General features: G+C 42.6%; 1 protein-coding gene across 1 annotated transcript in view; it reads left to right on the top strand.

The window, feature by feature from the left end:
* The window catches only part of LOC111184978 (ATP-binding cassette sub-family A member 17-like), a 76,710-nt gene that overhangs the window by 14,737 nt on the left and 37,423 nt on the right, over positions 1-24,550 (top strand). Inside the window, 9 exon segments of the mRNA XM_089895409.1 lie at positions 354-470; positions 1,403-1,520; positions 8,025-8,198; positions 14,837-14,917; positions 14,920-15,005; positions 15,969-16,112; positions 18,355-18,517; positions 22,691-22,932; positions 23,238-23,448. Of these exon segments, the coding sequence (XP_089751535.1) occupies positions 354-470; positions 1,403-1,520; positions 8,025-8,198; positions 14,837-14,917; positions 14,920-15,005; positions 15,969-16,112; positions 18,355-18,517; positions 22,691-22,932; positions 23,238-23,448 (1,336 nt within the window).

Below are 24,550 nucleotides of genomic sequence, written 5' to 3'. Positions count from 1 at the left end.
TTTTTGTGACCAGAGCACAGTATACCAAGGAGTTTAGATTCTATCCTCAGAGCCATAGGAGCCATTTACTAATAGTCAGTGTTCAATAAATGAGTGAACTAGCAGTATACCTACCATTGCAAAAGAAGAATAATTTTAACACAAGGCCTACTACTAGATAAACTCCACTTTCTGGTTTGTAGGTCTCTTTCCAACTCATTCAGTCTTCATCACCTCCAGGATCCACCTCTTCCCAGGACACACATATGACCCTTCATCCCAGACTGCTCAGGTTTCAGTAATAAACAGCTAAACCAGACCAGTTGAAACTGAGCATTAGACTCTGTAACATCTGGTTCTTTTGCTTTTTCTAGGAGTTTATGTGCATGATGGGGCTGCACAACTGGCAACACTGGGTTGCTTGGTTCACCATATTCTCCATTTCTGCCTTCATTGTTGTTTCTTTCATGACCATTCTCTTCTGCACAAAGGTACACATCTCTTGTCTTTCAGGATGTGCTAAGCTGTGAAGATATGGGGAAAAAATTTGGTGTGGTGTGGGTGGTGGTGCTGAGATTCAATAGATGATGAGAACACAGTTATTGATGAACATTTTTAAAGCCTCAGGTTGATATGTGGTGGTATTTGCTAAGACTTTGGCATAAGAAGCATTGAAACTTTATGATCTGGGAGAGCTTTGCCCTCCCTTCAGTTCACTGGTCTTCAAGTAGTGGACCTGCGTGTGTTTACTCCATTAGGAAAGTGGAATTCCAAAAGATGTCTTTTTAAAACTTTAAAACATTGCAAATTTTGTGCTTCATAAATAATTGAAATAGCTATTGTAAAAGATAAGAACATTCTTTTATGCCCATGGTATCTTGTTAATTTTTCCTTTTATGCTGTCAGTGGAATTTAGTGTTCCAATTCGCTAACTTGTGTTTAATAACTAAATTATAATATATGAATATATGAAAATTTACCTTCTAAATCACCAAACTTGGGGCACTTTGTTCAAACGAAGGCAAGAGAACCCAGACTATATAGCAAAATATATAAAACAAAGAAAACGGCCAGAAAGCAATAAAAAGAGGAAATGTAAGATATCAAAAGGAATATTAAAATTATTTGTAATAGTGATAATGATAAATAGGATAAACTCTCTTATTAAAGAAAAAGGAACATTCACATTGGGCCGAAAATTGATATCAAACATGCTTTCCTTACAAGAGATACATGTGTAGAGTGTAATTTGTAAGTGGTAATGGAAGCTGGATCAAAGGTCTGCCTTAAAAATATATATATATTGTTTTGCTTAAGATAATCTTGGTTTTTTAAAAAATTTATGCAGTGTTTTAAGGGCCCTTTATGCCTTCTATTCGTTCTTTTCATGTAAAAATTATGTGCATCTGTGATTGTTTTGTAGGTAAATGATGTAGCAGTGTTCAAAAACAGTGACCCTAGTTTGATATTTGTGTTTCTAATGTATTTTGCAATTGCCACAATTTTCTTTGCATTCATGATCAGCACATTCTTCCAAAAAGGTGAGTCCTGAAACAATTTTCTGTCAGGGAGTGTGTTTATGACTTCTTTTCTTGGTAGCATTGCTGTTCCCATTATCTGTGGCATTAATTATTATTCCTTCAGAGTCAAGTTTTCACTTTTTAAAAAAATTAATTTATTTTATTTGTTTTATTTTTGGCTGCGTTGGGTCTTCATTGCTGCGCATGGGCTTTTCTCTGGTTGTGGCGAGCAGGGGCTACTTTTCATTGTGATGTGCAGGCTTCTCATTGAGATGGCTTCTCTTGTTGCAGATCATGGGCTCTAGGCGTGTGGGCTTCAGTAGTTGTGGCACATGGGCTCAGTAGTTGTGGCTCACAGGCTCTAGAGCACAGACTCAGTAGTTGTGGTGCACGGGCATAGTGGCTCCGCGGCATGTGGGATCCTCCCAGACCAGGTCTCGAACCTGTGTCCCCTGCATTGGCAGGCGGATTCTTAACCACTGTACCACCAGGGAAGTCCCTGATCAATTGATTTTTGACAAAGGGGCCAAGACAATTCAACAGATAAGGAAGAGTCTTTTAAACAAATGGTGCTGGAACAACTAGATATCCACATATAAAAGAATGAAGTTGGATCTCTACATAACATCATACACAAAAATTAACTCAATGTGGATTATAAACCTAAATGTAAGAACTAGCTAATACTATACAACTCTTAAAATAAAATACAGAAGTAAATCTTCATGATCTTGGGTTAGACAGTGATTTCTTAGATATGACATCAGAAACCCAAGTGATAAAAAAGAAGACTGAGGGGCTTCACTGGTGGCGCAGTGGTTGAGAGTCCGCCTGCCGATGCAGGGAACATGGGTTCGTGCCCCGGTCCGGAAAGATCCCACATGCCGCGGAGCGGCTGGGCCCGTGAGCCATGGCCGCTGAGCCTGGCGTCCGGAGCCTGTGCACCGCAACGGGAGGCCACAACAGTGAGAGGCCCGTGTACCGCAAAACAAACAAACAAACAAACAAACAAAAAGAAGACTGATAAGTTGGACTTCATCAGCATTAAAAACTTCCATGCTTCAAAGGATACAGTAAAGCAAGTGAAAAGACAACCTACAGGCTGGGAGAAAACATCTGCAAGTAAACTATTTCATAAGAGACCTGAATCCAGAATAACTTAAAGAAAACTTACTCAAAAATAAAAACACAAATATGCATAACTCATTCTATAGGCAGCATTACCTTGATACCAAAGCCAGAAAACACATCACAATAAAAAATAAAACTACAGCGGGGGGACTTCCCTGATGGCACAGTGGTTAAGAATCTGCCTGCCGGGCTTCCCTGGTGGTGCAGTGGTTGGGGGTCCGCCTGCCGATGCAGAGGGCACAGGTTCATGCCCGGTCCGGGAAGATCCCACGTGCCGCGGACCGGCTGGGCCCGTGAGCCATGGCCGCTGAGCCTGCGCGTTCGGAGCCCGTGCTCCGCAATGGGAGAGGCCACAGCAGTGAGAGGCCCGCGTACCACAAAAAAAAAAAAGAATCTGCCTGCCAATTCAGGGTACATGGGTTCGATCCTGGTCCAGGAAGATCCCACATGCCGTGGAGCAACTAAGCCCGTGTGCCACAACCACTGAGCCTGTGCTCTAGAGCCCATGAGCCACAACTACTGAGCCCGTGCACCACAACTGCTGAAGCCCACATGCCCTAGAGCCCCCGTGCTGCAACAAGAGAAGCCACTGCAATGAGAAGCTGGCACACTGCAACAAAGAGTAAACCCTGCTCGCAGCTACTAGAGAAAGCTCACATGCAGCAATGAAGGCCCAACACAGCCAAAAAAGAAAAACAAACACTACAGGGGACTTCCCTGGTGGTCCAGTGGGTAGGACTCCATGCTCCCAATGCAAGCGGCCCAGGTTTGATCCCTGGTTGGGGAACTAGACCCCACATGCATGCTGCAACTAAGAAGTCCTCATGCCGCAACTAAGAGAGTCCATGTGCCACAACAAAGATCCTGTGTGCCACAACTAAGATCCAGCACAGCCAAAATAAAAAAATAAAAGTTAAAAATAAATAAAACACCTACAGACCAGTATCCCTTATGAATATCAATGGGGAAATCCTCAACAAAATACTACTAAACTAAATCTAGCAGCATATTAAAAGGATTATACACTATACCAAGTGGGATTTATCCCAGGAATGCAAGAATGATTCAACAGATGAAAAGCAATCAATGTAATACACCACTTAATAGAATGAAGGAAAAAATAAACACAATTTTATTCATTTTTATTTATCACAATTGATACTGAAAAAGCATATGATAAAATCCAATATGTTTCATGATAAAAAAAAATTAAACCAGGATATAAAGGAACTTCCTCAACCTGATACTGAGCATTTATGAAAACCCCACAGCTAGCATCATAGTCTGTTGTGAAAGATTGAAAGCCTTCCCCCTAAGATCAGGAATAAGACAAGGATGCTCACTTTCCCCTCTGATACTCAGTTTTATACTGGAAGTTCTAGCCAGAGCAATTAGGAAATAAAAAGCATGCAATTTGAGAAGAAGTAAAACTATCTCTATTCAAAGATGACATGATTGGGCTTCCCTGGTGGCGCAGTGGTTGAGTCATATGGTCATTCTGTTTAACTTTTTGAGGCATCATCCAACTGTCGTTTTCCACAGAAGCTGCACCATTTTACATTCCCGTCAGCAATACACAAGGGTTCCAATTTCTTTGTAGGAATATCTATTCAAATTCCAGTCCTTTGCTCATGTTTTACTTGCATTGTTTGTTTTGTTGACATTGAGTTGTAGGAATTCTTTATGTATTTTGGATATCAATTCCTTAATAGGTATATGGCTTGCAAATATTTTGTTCCATTCTGTGAGTAGTCTTTTTACTCTCTTGATAGTGTCTTTTTTTTTTTTTTTTGCAGTACGCAGGCCTCTCACTGTTGTGGCCTCTCCCGTTGTGGAGCACAGGCTCCGGACGCGCAGGCTCAGCGGCCATGGCTCACGGGCCTAGCCACTCTGCGGCATGTGGGATCTTCCCGGACCGGGGCACGAACCCGTGTCCCCTGCATTGGCAGGTGGACTCTCAACCACTGTGCCACCAGGGAAGCCCTGATAGTGTCTTTTGATGCATAAAACCTTTTAAATTGTTGAAGTTCAATTTATCTATTTTTTTCTTTTGTTGTCTGTGTTTTTGGTGTCATACTTAAGAAACTATTGCCAAATCCAAGGTTATGAAGATTTTCCACTAAGTTTTCTTCTAAGAGTTTTATGGTTTTTAGCTTTATGTTTAGATCTTTGATCCATTTTGAATTAATTTTTGCATATGGTATAAGGTAAGGGTTCCACTTCATTCTTCTGAATGGCGATATCCAGTTTTCCCAGCACCATTTGTTGAAAGACTGTCCATTGAATAGTCTTGGCACCCAAGTTAATTATATTCGTGAGGGTTTATTTCTGGGCTCTCTAATGTATTCCATTGGTCTTTATATCTAGAGTTTGAGAAAGATTGGTGTTAACTCATCTTTAAATGTTTGATAGAATTCACCAGAGAAGGCATCTAGTCCTGGGCTTTTCTTTGTTAGAACAGAACCTGTGGGACACCATCAAATACCAGCATACACATCATAGGAGTCCCAGAATGACAAGAGAGAGAGAAAAGAAGCAGAAAAAATATTTGAAGAAATAATGGCTGAAAACTCCTCCTAATTTGATGAAATACATGAATCTACAAACCCAAGAAGCTCAATGAACTCCAAGCAAGATAAACTCAAAGAGATCCCCAGTAAAAGTCTAAAATTCCAATTGTCAAAACTCAAAGACAAAGAGAGCATTTTGAAAGCAGCAAGAGAGAAGAGACTCCCTACATAATAAGATTAACAGCTGATTTCTCTAGAGAAACTATGGAGTCTAGAGGGTAGTGAGATGACATTCTAAATCTTGAAAGGAAAAAAAACTTTTAACCAAGAGTTTTCTGTCTGGCAAAACTATCCCTCAAGAATGATGGAGAAATTAAGACATTTTTGGATAAACAAAAGCCGAGAGAGTTTATTACCAATAGTCCTTCCTTTCCCTGCTAAAGGGAGTTCTTCAGGCTGAAATGAAAAGTCACTAGACTATAACTTGAAGCCATAAGAAGAAATAAAGACCCCTGGTAAAGGTAACTAAAGCCAATGGCTAATGGGCATATGAAAAGATGCTCAACATTGCTAATTATTAGAGAAATGCAAATCAAAACTGCAATGAGGTATCACCTCACATTGGTCAGAATGGCCATTATCAAAAAGTCTAGAAATAATAAATGCTGGAGAGGGTATGGGGAAAAGGGAACCCCTGTTGGTGGGAATGTAAATTAGTGCAACCACCATGGAAAACAGTCTGGAGGCTCCTTAAAAAACTAAAAATAGAATTACCATATGATCCAGCAATCCCACTCCTGGGCATATATCTGGAAAAGACAAAAACTATAATTCGAAAAGATACATGCACCCCCAATGTCCATAGCAGCATTATTTGCAATGGCCAAGACATGGAAGCAACATGTGTCCATCAACAGATGAATGGATAAAGAAGATGCAGTGTATATATAATGGAATATCACTCAGACATAAAAAAGAATGAAATAATGCCATTTGCAGCAACATGGATAGACCTAGAGATAATCATACAAAGCGAAGTAAGTCAGAGAAAAACAAATATCATATAGTATCACTTACATGTGGAATCTAAAAAAAATGATACAAATGAACTTATTTACAAAATGGAAACAGACTCACAGACATAGAAAACAAATTTATGGTTACCAAAGGGAAAGGGGAGAGAATAAATTAGGAGTATGGAATTAAGAGATACACGCTACTGTATATCAAGTAGATAAACAAGAAGGATTTACTTGTTACAACAAGGTCAGAAGCTCTTGCTCCAGCCTCAGAGTGCTGTATTTATTTCTCGGTGTGGATCCTGACCTTGAGCAGGTCAATAGATTCTGTATCCATTTCCCCTTCTGTGAAACTGGAAAATGATAGCACTTATCTCATAACTTAGTTATGAGGATTAAATGGGATGTAAAATGCTGAGAACAATACTTGGTATATAGTAAGAACTTAGTACATGTTAGCAATTATTATCACGTTTTACAAAAGAAGAAGCAAAGTCAGAGAAGTTATAGAAGACCCAGGGTCAGCCATAGTTCATGTAGTCAGGTTCAGTGAAGGGCTGCCTGATGCCTTAACTGTGGCTCTTTCTGTTATATATGCAATCCTTACATTTTTAATCTGTATTCTCTTAACTTCCTGGAAGGCAAATGTTTGCATTTATTTTGCGTTTTTCTTCCAGACTTCAGTTTGATTGGTTTATCTCCAAATCTGGAGCCACTATACTTAGAGCCTGGGAAACCTTGAATCCTTGACCCATCATTTACTAGTTCCATGACATTGAGCAAATTTATTTAATGCGGCTAAGCCTCAGTTTCTTCATCTGAAAAACAGGGAGGTTATGAAGATTAAATAAGATACTGTATATAAAGTGCTTACCCAGTGCCAGGCAATGCTCCATAGATGCTATATAATCTACCGCTTATCTTTGAAGAAGATGGTTTTTATTGTAGGAGATGTTATTAATGCAGTATTAGGGGAAGTTTTAGGCAATTAAATGTTTGTGCTTTTTTGTAAGGATTGATTAATTTTTTAAGTGCAACAAATCCTCTTAGTCTTTTGATAGTGAAAGTGCAAGTATAAAAGGTTTCTATCAAAATTTCTTAAAAGACTGATTCCCTTCTGAAATGCTGAGACAAATGCAGAGATGCTTTCTTTACCATGGCAGGGAAAAGAGACTTGCATTATACTTCTTTGTGCATTATTTTTTTATTTTTAAAAAAATTTATTTTATTGAAATATAGTTGATTTACAATGTTGTATTAATTTATGCTGTACAGCAAAGTGATTCAGTTATACGTATATATACATTCTTTTTCTTTTTTTAATATTTTCATTTTATTGGAGTATAGTTGATTTACAATGTTGTGTTGGTTTCAGGTGTACAGCAAAGTGATTCAGTTATACATATACATATATTCATTCTCTCTTAGATTGTTTTCTCATATAGGTTCTTTGTGCATTTTTTAGATTTTATTTATTTATTTATTTATTTTTGGCTGTGTTGAGTCTTTGTTGCTGCATGCAGGCTTTCTCTAGTTGCGGCGAGCGGGAGCTACTCTTCGTTGTGGTGTGCGGGCTTCTCATTGTTGTGGCTTCTCTTGTTGCAGAGCACGGGCTCTAGGCACGTGGGCTTCAGTAGTTGTGGCATGTGGGCTCAGTAGTTGTGGCTCACGGGCTGTAGAGCACAGGCTCAGTAGTTGTGGTGCATAGTCTCAGTTGCTCTGCGGCATGTGGGATCCTCCCAAACCAGGGCCTGAACCCGTGTCCCCTGCATTGGCAGGTGGACTCTTAACCACTGCGCCACCAGGGAAGTCCCTCTTGGTGCATTATTGATGAAACTCTTCATTTTTCCCCTCTGAATTTGCAGCTTATGTTGCAGCTGCCTCCAGAGGCATCATCTTCTTCTTCACCTACCTCCCATACCTGTACCTCGCTTTCAGCTACAACCAAAGGAGTCACTTCCAAAAGATTGCCTTTTGTCTCCTCTCCAGTGTTGCCATGGCACTGGGAGTCCGATTAATCTCCACATATGAGACAAAAGGTGAGCCTTACCTTTCTCAAGGTAAACTGCCTTGATGTTTTGCCATTTGCTGACAGGCAGAGTTGACCTTCATTGCCAAATAAACATAACTGGATCATTTTATTCAGTGTTCTGAGCATTTACAGTATACTTACATCTATGGTAGGTACTGTAAGAAACACTTAAGAAATGTAGAATGACGTTTACACAATGCAGCTTACAATGTAATTTGGGAGAAAAACTAAAAAATGTAAATGATTTAGGGAATTATACACCTATATAGTTGTATAGATCTAAAATATATAGATTTATGATTAGAAGTTCAAATAACACTTTAGAACTTTACAGATAATGTAGTGCTATTACAGATACCATATTTTATTCTCATAGGCTTCAGAGTTAGTCTTCTTTCACAAGTTGGTCTAGGGGGCCTTCCATCAGAGATGTTACAACTTCCACACTTTGGAGTTGAAAGTACAATGTGAAGTTTTCATTTGTCTCATGTTTCTGGAGTTTGAAGAATTCCCCACAGCATCTACAGTCATTGCAGAAGATTGCAGCCAACATGTCAATCAAAATGTAGGACACTGGGACTTCCCTGGTGGCACAGTGGTTAAGAATCCACCACCAAGGCAGGGGACACAGGATCAAGCCCTGGTCTGGGAAGATCCCACATGCCACAGAGCAACTAAGCCCCTGCGCCACAACTACTGAGCCCATGAGCCACAACTACTGAGCCCACATGCCACAACTACTGAAGCCCACATGCCTAGAGCCCGTGCTCTGCAAGAAGAGAAGCCACTGAATGAGAAGCCCGCACACTGCAATGAAGAGTAGCCCCTGCTCGCCGCAACTAGAGAAAGCCCATGCACAGCAACGAAGACCCAACACAGCCATAAACAAACAAACAAGTAAATAAATAAAATGTACGACCCTGAGGTCTGTGGGGTTACAGTACTTACTGAATGGAACAGTTTCCCATTTCGGTGGTACTAAGATGATCTGCTCTGAACACTCTAACAAGTGCCTTCATTGCTCAATGTTAGCTTTTATCACCAGAGTCCAGGTCCCAAATGATAAAGCTTGGTTTAGCAGCAGATAACAGGGATAGGAGTTATAAGTTGGGTCGAGTTTGTGGGTCCCCTTACTGCAATTGGGATAATCTCCAATGTCCTGGTTAGAGGCATCACCTACCAATGAATTTCTTTATTAAGTTTGGATGGTCTAAATGGGTTAAGGGTGCTTAAAATTTAATAAAGGATGTTAAGTTGACCAGAATTTATTGAAAGTGAGTGGTTTTCTTTAACAAAGCAATGTTGAGACCATGATTTACAAATACTTATGGAGGAAAAGTATATTTGAAATGGTATATCTGATTCCTTACATGTTAGTGAATGAACGTAGATGCTTTATGGAGCCTGTCTGTTGAAATTGAGGGAATCTAGGTAGGTGGTTGGACTGGATGAACGGTGTGTTATGTTCAGTGTTCATTCCTGAAAGACACAGGATAGCCCATAAATGGTGTCTAATGTTACAGCTGAAGGAAATGCAAATGATCATAAGCAGGTAGGAATCTCTAAGAATATAATTGATGAAATGTTAGAAATCCGAGGATAATATTTCTTATTTAGAATCCTCATACTTTAACTGGATTAGGTTTTCCTATTCATTTGACCTATCTGCTCAAATCAGATAGCACGCCTTCTAGTGAGTGAATAAATTAAATTACTATGGGGCTTCCCTGGTGGCGCAGTGGTTGAGAGTCCGACTGCCGATGCTGGGGACGCCGGTTCGTGCCCCAGTCTGGGAAGATCCCACATGCCGTGGAGCGGCTAGGCCCGTGAGCCATGGCCGCTGAGCCTGCGCGTCTGGAGCCTGTACTCCGCAATGTGAGAGGCCTGCGTACCGCAAAAAAAAAAAAAAAAAAATTACTCTGTACATTTTCTCAGTAAGTCTAGTGCAGTGCTTTCGGTTTTAATCTTGAGCAGGAATCACTATATACAACATGAATCAGGCCTCTGGTTGTATGGCAGAAACATTTTGGCCTCTTAAAATCAGAACCTGCATGCTTGTGGAGCAACTGGGTTTGTCACTTGAAATTTCCATTTATTGATTTATTTGTTAATTTATTATTTACTAGATTGATTTTAGTTTTTAAGAGGCCCAGTAAATAGCACCCTTCTCCCCTCCTTAGTTTCTGAACCAGTTGAGAAACAATACAGAGATGTCATCTTATTAATACCCAAATATCTTTTTATAACTAATAAAAAACTTAGTGGATGGGTTATTATAGATGCTCAGATGGGCCATTTTATCTCAACTCCTCAAGCTTGTCAGTGCTGTCTTGTAGCCCTGACTAATCTTGTTTCAATCTCTTCCCTTCCACAGGTATTGATCTCAAGGGTATTCCTTAATAAACATCTTGCATACTAAACTCCATTTCAGGGTCTGTGTCACAAGGAACCCAACCTGTGACTATTGAATTTATCTTTGGGACCCCTATTAATGTGAGAGGGGTCTCCTATTATGCTCTCCACCTGGGTGGGACGCTGGGCCTTGTTGTTTAGCTCCCTTGCCTTGAAAGGCCATCCGAATGGAAGCCCAAAGTTTTCTTGTTAGTAAATGACCTCTGAGCAAAAGAGTTCCAGTAGGAAAAGAGAGAATAGGGCAAAGAAATACATTTGAAAAGATGCTGGCCAAACCTGTTCCAAAACTGGATTTCAGGAAGCCCAGCAAATCCCAAACAAGATTAACAATAAGAAATCTACATTAGACATACCAACATAAAATTGAGCACACCAGAGGTCAAGAGAAAAATCTTAAAAGTAGCTGGAGGGGAAAAAAAAAAGACAGATTGCTTTTCAGAGGAGCCAAGAGTGGGAGCCTGAAGATAGTGGCTTTATACGTTGTTTAAAATAATAATGATGATGATGATAATGATGATGTCTTTAGGATTTTTTTAAAAAGATGGAATTAAAATACATAAAAGGGTTTTTGAGGAGATAAAGTCAGAAATTAGTGGGGGTAAATACTTTTTGGAAGGGGAGTAAAGATATTGATTAACTTTAGACTTTGCAGCAATGTAGACCTGGTAATTCACTACTGAGCTGACCAGGAAAAGGCTAGGAACAGTGTATAACTTTCAAACTTTAAATAGAGAGAAAATGAAATAATCAAAAGATTGGTTGAGTCAAAAAGAAGTGGTGTGGGAGAGGAATTATGTCACATGGCCTCTTCTACTGCAAAGGGGGATGAGAAGTCAGGGAAGAACAATCATGATCAAAGAGATGTGAGGGCAGGTGAACTTTGCCAGATTCCTTTCAGCAGCAACCTGCTCTCAAACACAAATAAATAAATTGTGGAAAGAAGTAACAGCTAACTCCTACCCAATCCAAAATCCAGCAGTATTTTTGTTTTGTTTTGTTTTTTAAATAGAACTCGATGAGCTGATTCTCAAATGTACATGGGAGTATAAAGGACCAAGAATAGCCAAGAACTCTTGAGGAAGAACAAAACAGCAAAACTTGTTTTACCGGATTTCATGATTTATCATAAAGCAATGGTAATTAAGATTATGGTTGACAAATAGACTAATAGAACAGAAAAGAAGGGAGAGATAAATGCATTGTTAAATATCAGAGATGATACTTCAGAGCAGTGGGATTTAATAAATGGTGCTGGAGCAACTAAAGAACCTTATGGAAAAAATTGAAATTGGACTTTGAATTCACACCATACACAGATATCAATTCCAATGTAAAAAAACTATAAAGTGGGGCTTCCCTGGTGGCACAGTGGTTGAGAATCTGCCTGCTAATGCAGGGGACACGGGTTCGAGCCCTGGAAGATCCCACATGCCACGGAGCAACTAGGCCCGTGAGCCACAACTACTGAGCCTGCGCGTCTGGAGCCTGTGCTCCGCAACAAGAGAGGCCGCGATAATGAGAGGCCCTCGCACCGCGATGAAGAGTGGCCCCCGCTTGCCACAACTAGAGAAAGCCCTTGCACAGAAACGAAGACCCAACACAGCCAAAAATAAATAAATTTTTTAAAAAAGTAACAAATATTCAAGTACAATTGGTGTCCTTAAAAAAAAAACTATAAACTTTCTTGGAGATGATATAGGAGAGTACATTCATGTACTTGAAGTAGGAAAGATTTCTTAAACAAGACACAAAAATAACTAACCATCAGGAAAAGACTGATAAATAATGACATTAAAATTAAGACACCATGAAGAGAATGAAAGGAGAAGCTACAGAGTGGGAGAGGATACATTTAACCTGCAAAAGGCTTGTATCCAGAATATTTAAAGAATTCATAAAATCAATTATATATCATACTTTATAGTAAAGAAAAAAACAGGCAAAAATAGGTACTTCATGAAAAGACATATCCAAATAACCAATAAACATATGCAAGCTAGAAGAAAATGAAGCGACATATTTAAAGAAAGTACTGAAAGAAAAACCTTGTCAACTCAGTGTTCTATATCCAGGGGAAAATTAGGGAGAAATGAAGACTCTCTCAAACCAAAGCGACAGAATCAATTGCTGGGAGACATTACAAGAAATGTTGAGTTCTTCAAGCAAAAACAATATCATATCAGACAGAAGCTTGGATCTGCACAAAGAAATTAAGAGCACTGAAAATGGAAGATACAATTTATTTTGTCTTTTGTGGAGGTTTCTGGCTCTAAAAGAGAACTGACTGTCTAAAGCAAAAGTGGTAGCAATGTATTGTGTTTATAGCTTATGTGAAAATGAAATGTATGACAACAGTAGCAAAGGGTGGGAGGGAAGAACTGGAAACTGGAAATTGTTGTAAGATCCTTATGCTACACATGAAGTAGTATAATATTATTTGAAGATAGACTAAAGATGATTTTAAACCCTAGAACAACACTAAAAAAATTTTTAGAGGTATAAGTAATAAATCGATAGTAGAAATAAAATGGAATGATTAAAAAAAAGTCCCCATTAATGCAAGAAAAAGAGGAAAAAAGAAACAAAGAAAAGTTTGGACCAAATAGAAAAGAGCTGGCAAAGTGGTAGATTTTAATCCAATCAATAATCACATTAAATGTGAATAATCTAAACGTACCAATTAAAAAGAGTCAGTTTAGATAAAAAGGCAAAACCCAACTAGATGCTGCCTACAAAGATGACGGTGAAGTTGTAAAGGGGGTGTGCATATTTGGGGTTTGGGGGGTTATTGATTTGGGTGGTAGTTGTACAAAGTACTTCCTGTGTAATTGCTTGTTAAACTCCATTTTATATACTTGATATGTATATTCCCAATAAATAAATAAAGTTAACTGGCAATCAAATGTCTGCTGAGGTAGGGAAGGAGCCTTGTCTCTTTCTTCTTTTCAGACACTGCAGACTTACACTGAACAAGGATGCACCTGGCTTTCACAAACTAAGTGTGCTGACTGTTTATGGCAGCTGAGGTTTGCGAGACCTGTCTGTAAGCCATGGTGAAAGGCAAGGCTCTCGATTGGCACAAAGACAGACACAAGTCATAGAATCTCATCTCAGGAAGGGCCTCAGAGGTTTCCTGGCCCCTCGCCCCTCACAGCGTGGCCTGTGCACCAGCAGCATCAGAACCCTCAGAGAGCTTGTTAGGAATGCAGACTCCCAGGCCCATCCAGACGCACTTAATCAGAACAAAATCCCCAGGTGATTAGTAAGCACGGGAAAGTTTGAGGAGCACCGTTCTAGCCCATCTGTCTGCTCACCAGTATTTGAATGTCTCCTCTGGTGTTGCTAGTTACCACCTCCTCAATCCTGCCATGTGGCAACAGATGCAGGGTATCTTGGATGCTTTACATGAGAAGCTTAGTCAGCTTGCATTCAGATTAGACACTTGGCATCACAAAGGATACTTATCTTTATACGCACCCAGGAATTGGTCCCAAGCCCATCCTCAGCACTCCTTTCTTCATGGCATATGTATGTGTTGAGCAGCTGCTGCATATGAGGTCCTGGGTCAGATGTTGGAGATACTGAGATAACCTGACAGTCCCTGGCCCCAAGCTGGGGTTGGCAATAAGTGAGCAGTTTCACAGTGCGGAGTGAGACCTTCAATGCTCACAATTAGCGCAGGGTGCCCCAGATGCACGTGGGTTAGACATAACCCAAGAGAGTGAGTATACATGCTTGCTGGGGAAGGAGATACCTGTGCTGACCTACCAAGTAAGAATTAACCAGGCAAAGAAGGTGGGGAGGAGTAGGAAGGGCTTACCTGACAGCATGTGCAAGAGTGTGAAGATGTGTCTCAGATGACCAAATTTCTACTTCTTGGTGCCAAAGAATCATTTTGGCAATAATAAGAATGTTTTATTGGGAATTCCCTGTCAGCCCAGGGGTTAGGACTCAGCGCTTTCACGGCTGGGCCCAAGTTCAGTCCCTGGTTGGGGAACTAAGATCCCACAAGCTGTGTGGCATGGTCAAAACAAAAAACAAAAAAAAGTTTTACCTTCTTTGAGAAACCAACAACTAGCTTTTCTTTTCCTGTGCCTAACTTTTGTCCCTTAATACCCCAGACGTGAATAGTCCAGTCTTCTCATTGGCTTGTTCTCCAACTGTTTGATTGGAAAGTTCTGGTAACTTTTCTCTGTCTTCGATGTGGTGACTGTTTTCCTTCCTTTGGAGTAGGCACAGGCATCCAATGGAGGAACATGGGCAGTATAGGAGGAGAGTTTAACTTCACTCAGGTGCTGCTGATGCTACTGCTGGACTCTTAAATGGCTTGGTGGCCTGGTATGCGGAGTCTGTCTTCCCAGGGGTGTATGGTACACCCAAACCTTGGTACTTCTTTCTCATGGTGAGTACTGATGCTGCTGTTTTATAGATTGACATTAGAATTTTTATAGCTCATCATCAATATTCCTATCCCTCTTTGTGGTGTTGGTTGCAACCTCAAACTCCTGGAAATCTAAGTGCAGTTCTCTAACCTGGATTCACCCCAAACCTATCAACTTGTGGTTGCCAAGGGAGCATAATTAACGAGTCTGACTCTTGCCCCACTGCTGATACCCTGTGCAGAGTCCCCTTAAGAGTGCCTGTGGCTGTCTCACATGTGCCCACTTGAGTGGCAGGCCCTGCATTCTCTCACAGAATGCCACCCCAACAAGCTAGAGCCCTCAGGACTCCTTGGCCTCTTTCCTCTTTGGGCTGGTGGCAAGGCCCTGAAGCTCTTTGAGACCTCTGTGACCTGGGGGCATGGGCACGGGGCACAGCTTTCGTTGACAACCCCATGAAGCTCTCCAAATCTTTTCTCTCCTATGGTGAGTAAATTTTCCTACAAAGTTGAACCCATCATGCCTGATTCAGTCCTCTTGCAGATTCAGTCTGATCCCATCTGAATTGCACAGGTACTCACTTCAGGCCTCGGCAAAGGCTGCCATGTTTGCCCTTCTTGGTCTGTGGAGAAGTGGGTAGATTGTTAACGCCAGTATTTCTCCAGGCCTCAGCCCACAGGGGTGCTGATTGCCAACACAACAGCTTCCCCAGTACACCAGGAGCGTGGATGTGAGGCATCATTTGTAGCTCCATCCTCCAGACGGTTGTAGGTTGAAATGCAGTTTATTAGTAGTAAGTCTGTGAGCAAATTCTTGACTTCTTCAGGCACCATTAAGTGTTCGATACCAGGAAGCTCCGATGGGTGAGGCTGGGGTGGGGGTTAGGGGAGGGAAGTGTGAGAATTTAATTTACCAAAATATTTATCTTCCAGAAGAAGAGAGCCAATTCACCTACATGTATTAATGTAAGTTGACTTCCTCTCTAGCCCTCCTACTGGCGTGGAGAACCTATATCCTTTACGAATTCAGTGCTGGAGTTGGGGGATCCTCAGAAAGCTCTGAAAAGCAAGTTCATTCAGGAAGAGCCTACTGATTTGATAAAAGGAATTGAAATCCAACATCTATACAAGGTATCAGCTCACAAATCTTCTTCCAAGGACTTGAGAAATAGTGCATAGAGGCTTCTGTTTTATTCTGCCAGTGGTTACAAGGTACATTTTGTGATAGATTTTTAATTCCCTTCTGTAATGTTATCCTCAAAATTAGGAGTATAATGTAAAATGTCCTGTTTTCTGTCATAAAGTTAAGTGACTGGATGGAGGGTCTAGATGATCTTTCTTGAAACAGTCTCGCAAAAGCCAAACACCTCTTGTTGGGGACACCCTGGAACTCAGTCATTTGATGGCTGACTTTGATCCACCAGTGTTTTTACATAACCAAATAAAATAGTAAACCAGATTTCACTGCTGGCTTCCAGATGCAGAAGTGTTTGTTCTTTCACTAGTGTCTGCTGAGTCCTGCATTGACTAAGGACTCCCCTGACAGGATGACTGGATATAAGCTCTATACCCTGGTGTGTCCTCCAGAGCATTATTTTTTTGTTTGGAATCTTCCATTCTTCAAATATGATGAGCCTAAGGAGAGGCAGTGTCCTCTGTATGACTGATACAAGGTCACAGTCAAGGTGCTAGCGCAATACTTTGTGTTGCCTTCCTTGGCCTATGGGATCAAGTGCATCACATGCTGGCCTAGGGGCTCCACAGCATGGGGGATCATCCCAGCTCCTTTACATACTGTGGTAGCAGCTTGGAATGCTCCAGTCTTCACCCAATTTATTGTAGCTTCAATAAGCAGGGATTTCGTTTCCTCTTTACACATAACAAGCAGTCTGCAGGCACATGGTTCTGGCATGATTTCAGCTGCTCAGCAAAGCTGTCCCAGACCCCTGCTGTTTCTGCTCACTTGCTTTCATTTATTTTCCCTGGGCCAGTGGAAGCATATAGCTCTCATCTGCGTGCTTGTCATTTCCCGGTTGCAAGATGGCTGCTGTAGCTCATCTATAGGGAAAGATAAGAGCGAGGGGCTTTCTTTTGGGAGGACTTCTTCCTTCCTTCCTTCTTTCCTTCCTTCCTCCCTCCCTCCCTTCCTTCTTTTCTGCCCTTCAGTAGATCACCCCTTATTCTTATTGCCCAGAATTCTGCCACATGTCCACCTCAACTGCAAAAGGGAGACTGAGAAGTTAGGGAAGAGGACCGTCACACTTGATTCAAAATAATCATACCAGATGGATGTGGAGGCAGGAGAAGTGTGCCAAATTCCTTTCCGCAGCACCCTGCTTCCAAACACAGTTAGATAAATGGTGGGAAGAAGTGACGTCTAAGTCTCACCCAACTATAATGTCTGCACTCCAAACCCCAAGTCCAGCCCAGATGCAATTAGACAGGACAGAAATCAGGCACAGTTTCAGGCACTAGGAATTCAGCATGAACAAGACAGACCAAGTCTAAGACTGGGAAAACAGTAAAGATAGAAGCCTCTCAAAAGGAGTGCGCCTGGTATGTGTGAGGAATGGCACAGAGCTGAAATGTGATGAAGTGTGATGTATCTCTGCAAGTGGCATTGTGGGTGATTTTATTTTCTTCCTTATACTCATATATGAATTACTTGTATAATAAGAAAAAAATAAATGGTATTTAAAATACTGGAGGGCTTCTCTGGTGGCGCAGTGGTTGAAGAGTCCACCTGCTGATGCAGGGGACACGGGTTCATGCCCCGGTCCAGGAAGATCCCACATGCCCTGGAGCGGCTGGGCCCGTGAGCCATGGCCGCTGAGCCTGCGCGTCCGGAGCCTGCGCTCCGCAACGGGAGAGGCCACAACAGTGAGAGGCCTGCGTACCGCAAAAAAATAAATAAATAAATAAAATAAAATACTGGAGACATTTGATTTAGAAAACAGGACAGACTGTCTGGTGTTCTCTCCCTAGATCAACACCACCCACAAGAGGCAGGGCGCCCTTTCTCAGGGGACTAGCCAGGCAGTGCAGAGCAAGGTGTGGCTCGAGAAGCAGGGAGAAGTTCTCGTTCAAGCTCTGAGCCCTTCGTCCTTGAGCTCTGGCCTCTGTGATTCAGCTGCTCTACCACCAGGCTCCAGAGGCCAGGGAAACCCCCCTGGTGTTGCTCCCCATCATGGTCCTCAGTAGCTCCAGGCAGCTAAACTCTGAAAGAAGGAGCTCCCTTATGGATTTCCACTTGGAGTCCCACTGATGAACTTTCGGAGGAAGTTGGTGTGGGTGCTTGGCCTGTCACAGGTTCTTCAGAAATGCCACATGCGTGTGCATATTACACTGTCAGTCAGAGTTGGCTTTTCAACAGGTGTTCTACAAGGGAAGGGATGAACACATGGCAGTCAAAGATCTGACCATAAACCTGTACCGAGGGCAGATCACTGTTCTCCTGGGGCACAATGGAGCAGGCAAAACCACCACCTGCGGCATGCTCACAGATATGTGTGTGGGGTCAGCCCTCCCGAGGAAGTGCTGAAGAAATTGTTGATCCAGATCTAGATGTTTTGGCTCCATCTCCCCTCATCAGATTTCACTGGCATCTTTGTTTGTTGTTTGTTTTTTTACTATCTACGTAGTAGTGCCTGGTTGTTCACATTACCCTGTAGCAGGAAAAGGAAATCTTTGACTCTTTCGGTCAATCTGAGGAACTTAGTTTCAAACACTATCAGGAAGCTGTGAACACTGCTTAGCATGTTTCCTTCCAGGTAGAACTTTCCGGTACAGTGAGGCACCACTAATCTCTCAACCAAACATTTCATCCACTTACTTTTGATTGCCAGGGGCACTTTTAGAATGATACCTGGTGAATTATTCTAAAATTATCTGTTTCAGAATAGTTTTTATGCCTAAATAATTCTTTCACATTCCATTAACTAAAATAATATCTGTGATATTTGAAAACTCATTCATTCAAGAAACATATATTTATTGAAGGCTTAACCTATGTAAAGCTCTGTACAAAACCAGTGAGATGCATTTCCAAATTTTGAGGCACTCTGAAAGCCCACCAGTTCTTCTGTGTTACATACAGAATACCAAACAGCTGGGAAGCTATGAACACTTCAAAGTCAAGCTGCCACAATTCTCCTCACAGGTTGCTGATGCACCTTCCACTGAAGGCATTTGAAGAGCAGCAATATTGTGAAGTTTGGTCTGAGGTGCCTTTGGTACTGGGACTTTAAAAACCAAGTTTCAGCCCAGCAGATACATGCTGGATGGGCTCTGGATGTGTCAGGACGGGGGTGCAGTAATGTCTCCAGACAGGTGGTCCTCTCTCAGATACAGGCATTGCTACTTCTGGCAGCATGATCATTTAGGGAAGGCCTCCCCGTCTATGTAGACTTGTGAGGTCCTCAGTACTTGAAGGGTGATCCAGCTAGACACCAGGCTAAGTGATCAAGGAGGCAAGTCAGGTACAAACATTGTTTAAGAAGGCCGACTGATAGAAACACTCCATAGACACTTCCCTATTGCATTCCCTTATATTCTGTTCCTAGTATTCATCACAGTCTGTGCTCATCTGGTTTGTGTATATATATATATATATATATATATATATATATGTGTGTGTGTGTGTGTGTTATTTCTCTGTCTCCCCCATCCCTCTCCCTAGGAAGCTTGTTCTGTTCACTTCTGGATCCACAGTGCCTGGAACCGCGCTTGGCAAAGGATAGGCACTCAACAAATATCATTGAATGAATGAATTAATTAATTAATTAATGTAATTGCAAATTCTGTCAAAATGCAGACCATGAATGATAAATAACTAATGATAAATAAATAATACATACATCAGTCCACTCTAGAGCCATAAATAAATAAATAAATAAAATTTAAAAATAAAAAGCATTGCATAGGATTCCCACCTATGTTTCGTTCTAAGAGTTTCAAACATTAGTTCTTTTTAAAATAAATTTATTTATTTTATTTTATTATTTATTTTTGGCTGCATTGGGTTTTCGTTGCTGCGTGAGGGCTTTCTCTAGTTGTGGCGAGCGGGGGCTACTCTTCGTTGTGGTGTGCGGGCTTCTCATTGCAGTGGCTTCTCTTGTTGGGGAGCACAGGCTCTAGGCTCACAGGCTTCAGTAGTTGCAGCACACGGGCTCAGTAGTTGTGGCTCTCGGGCTCTAGAGCATAGGCTTAGTAGTTGTGCCGCACGGGCTCAGTTGCTCTGCAGTGTGTGGGATCTTCCCGGACCAGGGCTCAAACCCGTGACCCCTGCATTGGCAGGCGGATTCTTAACCACTGCACCACCAGGGAAGCCCCATACATTAGTTCTTACATTTAGGTCTTTGATTCATTTTGAGCTAATTTTTATATGGTCTTTGCACCTTTGTCAAAAATCAGTTGACCAGGGGACTTCCCTGGTGGCGGAGTGGTTCAGAATCTGCCTGCCAATGCAGGGGACATGGGTTCGATCCCTGGTCAGGGAATTAGATCCTGCATGCCACAACTAAGAGCTTGCATGCCACAACTAAATAAAAAGATCCCGCATGCTGCAATGAAGATCCCTCGTGCCACAACTAAGACCTGGGGCAGCCAAATAAATAAATAAATATTAAAAAAAAGAATCAGGACCAGCCAAAACATATAGGGTGATGTCTGGGAGGGTCCCAAATGAAAAGCTTCCATGTCTTCAGAATGTGTCAGCCTCCTGGCACATTGCTATATAGAGGGTAGCTCACCTAAGCTTCAAGTGTCTAGTTTTTACTGGGGTTTCATTACATGGGCGTGAATGATTGAATCATGGACCTCGTGACTGAGCTCAGTCTGCAGTCTTTCCCTCCCAGCAGATTGGGAGGTCAGATTGATATCATGGTTCAAAGCCCCAACCATCAAATCACATGGTTGGTCTTTTTGGTATGACCGGCCCAGATCTTGATCACCTCATTAGCATAAACTCAGGTGTGGCCTGAGGGTACTACCAGGAATAGCAAAGACACCCCTATCACTCCAAGGATTTAGAGGCCCCTCCCAGTAACTGGGGACAGAGGCCATCCAGATTCTTTATTATACAACACTTACATTGATTTTTAATATGCTGAACCTTCCTTGCATTCCTGGGATAAATCCCACTTGGTCATGGTGTATAATCCTTTTAATATGCTGTGGTACTTAGTATTAATAAGTCATATATTTAAATGGTTCAAGATGCAAAAGCCGGGAATTCCCGGGCAGTCCAGTGGTTAAGGCTCCACCTTTTCACTGCCAAGGGCCCGGGTTCAATCCCTGGTCAGGGAACTAAGATCCCACAAGCCTCATGGTGTGGGAAAAAAAAAAAGATACAAAAGTCTTTTGTTTATCCCTTTCCCTGAAGGTAGTAAGTTTATTATGTGTCTTTCTTATGTACAGTTTATGTATATACAATAGTCCCCGCTTATTTGCAGGGGATTTGTTCCAAGACCACCAGTGGATGCCTGAAACCTCAGATAGTACCAAAGCCTATATATACTATGTTTTTTCCTATACATACATACCTATGACAAAGTTTAATTTGTAAATTAGGCACAGTAAGACATTAAACCAATAGCTAGTGGGAAGCAGCCGCATAGCACAGGGAGATCAGCTCACTGCTTTGTGACCACCTAGAGGGGTGGGATAGGGAGGGTGGGAGGGAGGGAGACACAAGAGGGAAGAGATATGGGGATATATGTATATGTATAACGGGTTCACTTTGTTATAAAGCAGAAACTAAAACACCATTGTAAAGCCATTATACTCCAATAAAGATGTTAAAAAATAAAAAAAATTTAAAAAACCAAAACAATAATAATAAAATAGAACAATTATAGCAATATACTGTAATCAAAGTTATGTGAATGTGGTCTCGCTTTCTCTCTCCCAAAGAATATCTTATTGTACTGTACTTACCCTTCTTGTGATTTGAGATGATAAAATGCCCATGTGATGAGATGAAGTCAGGTGAATGATATAAGCATTGTGACACAGCATTAGGCTATTGACCTAGTGACAATACATCAGAGGAGAATCATCTGCTCCAGGTGATCCTGGATCATCAAGTCATGACAACGTCGACGGCTGGATGTCAAGGGCAGACGATGTCGATGGTTGGGGATCCCGAGCAGGACAGAGCTGGATGGCACAGGATTTCAGAGTTCAGGATACTCAGAACGGTGCACAATTTAAAACTATGAGTTGTTTATTTCTATAATTTTTAAATATTTATTTATTTATTTATGTATTTTTTGGCTTCTTCATTGGGTCTTCATTGCTGTGCGCGGGCTTTCTCTAGTTGCGGTGAGTGGGGACTACTCTCTGTTGCGGTGCACGGGCTTCTCACTGCGGTGGCTTCTCTTGTTGTAGAGCACTGACTCTACATGCACGGGCTTCAGTAATTGTGACATGCAGGCTCAGTAGTTGTGGCTCGAGGGCCCTAGAGCACAGGCTCAGTAGTTGTGGCGCACGGGCTCAGTTGCTCCGTGGCATGTGGGATCTTCCTGGACCAGGGCTCAAACCCGTGTCCCCTGCATTGGCAGGCGGAGTCTTAACCACTGCGCCACAAGGAAAGTCCCCTATTTCTGTAATTTTTCATTTAATATTTTCAAACCATAGTTTACTGTGGGTAGTGGGTAACTAAAACTGTGGAAACCGAAACCTCAGATAAGGGGGGACTGCTGTACAAGCAAAATGCTTGTTGGACGAACCAGCCTCCCATCAGAAGCCGCTGCCAGATCTCTGTCCTCTGCTATTTCAGCTGAAAGACTTGTTGCGCCAGAAGTGCCCTGAAGAAATCAAACGTGTGCTGCACATCCTCAGTCTGGAGGACAAACGGGACTCCCGGAGCAGGTTCCTGAGTGGGGGAATGAGGCACAAGCTCTCCATTGGCATCGCCCTCATCAGCATCACCCTCATCGCAGGCTCCAAGGTAGGGAGCTGCAGGGCCTGGCTTCCTTAAAGACACAGGTCAGGGCCCCCACATGCAGTAGACAAACACGTTGGGTCAGCAAGGCCCAGAAGTATCACTTTATAGTTCCCACTTGGCCTGGGCTGGCTGCAGGCCCTTCAGCCATGGCCCAGGCACCTCAGCTCTGGACACCCTGGATGGGCAGTCTCGTGTGGGTGGTACTGCTGAATCTTCATTGACCTCCAGTCACATAGGGCCTGCAGTGCAGCCAGCCGGGGCCTGGGACGTGACTGCCGTCATCACAAGGTCATTCCTCTGCCCTTCAGGTGCTGATGCTGGATGAGCCAACCTCAGGCGTTGACGCCATCTCCAGGAGGGCCATCTGGGACCTTCCTCAGCAGCACAAAAGTGACCGCACCATCCTGCTGACCACCCACTTCGTGGATGAGGCCAACCTGCTGGGGGACCACATCGCCATCATGGCCAAGGGGGAGCTGCAGTGCTGCGGGTCATCTCTGTTCCTGAAGCAGAAATATGGTGAGCGGCCCCGGGCAGGCAGCCAAAACTCCATTCTGTGTGGGGTCAGCGTTGCTGGCCCAGTGTGCTGGAGAAAGTATCCATTGGTAACGTTCCTGAAGGGCCCCTGAGATCAGGCAGGGAGAGGCCTTCTCTAGACATCCTGTTCTGCTACCTGTGGGTAGAGACCCGAGGCCCCAGGCAGAGGGGCCTGTGAGAACGAAGAAGGAATGAAGCAGAAAAAATCTCTGAGACTTGGAGTTAGAAGGCCTGTGTTTGAGTTCCACTCTGGTAGTTTACTCCCTCTTCATCCTTTCTCCCAAGTTAGTTCATCCTTTTTTGGCCTTAGTTTTCTGATCTATAAAACGGAGATTAAGATACCATGTTCCTCAAAGTGGGAGCTGGTGCATGCAAAAGTGCGAGTTGTTATTTCCACAACTGGGTGTACTCCTCATTAGCATCCCACCACAAACATCCTCCCCTTGTTTTCCTGGACCCCCAGCCCTCTGTGTTTCCCTCTTACGTCTCTGAATGCTCCTTTGCATCACTTCTACTTCTAAACATGGAAATGCCTTGGTTGCTTTACTTTTCTTTCTCTGCCCACTGACTTAGTGATCTCATCCAGTGTCCTGACTTTAAATACTTACCTGGCTGAAAAACGTATGTATCTCTGGCTGGACCTCTCAACTGAACTCCAGATTTGTGTATTTAACTGCCTACTCCACACATCCACATAGACAGTGAACAGACCTGAAAGACTTGTCCAAAACCTGTGCAGAGCTGAGCTCCAGCTCTTTACTGCCAAACCATCTCCCCCACAGTAAAGGCAGCTCCATTCTTTTTTTTCTTTTTTTTTTTTTTTTTGCTGTATGTGGGCCTCTCACTGTTGTGGCCACAGGCCACAGGCCACTGTTGCGGAGCACAGGCTCTGGATGCACAGGCTCAGCGGCCATGGCTCACGGGCCTAGCCGCCCCGCGGCATGTGGGATCTTCCTGGACCGGGCCACGAACCCGTGTCCCCTGCATCGGCAAGAGGACTCTCAACCACTGCGCCACCAGGGAAGCCCGGCAGCTCCATTCTTCTAGATGCTTGGCCAGAACCTTGGGGGCTCCCTGATCCTCT

This window comes from Delphinapterus leucas, chromosome 15 (assembly GCF_059928025.1).
Source record: "Delphinapterus leucas isolate spDelLeu-1000000601 "Yukka" chromosome 15, BTC_Dleu_Yukka2, whole genome shotgun sequence".
Taxonomy (NCBI): domain Eukaryota; kingdom Metazoa; phylum Chordata; class Mammalia; order Artiodactyla; family Monodontidae; genus Delphinapterus; species Delphinapterus leucas.
This window is presented reverse-complemented; position numbering and strand designations above follow the sequence as displayed.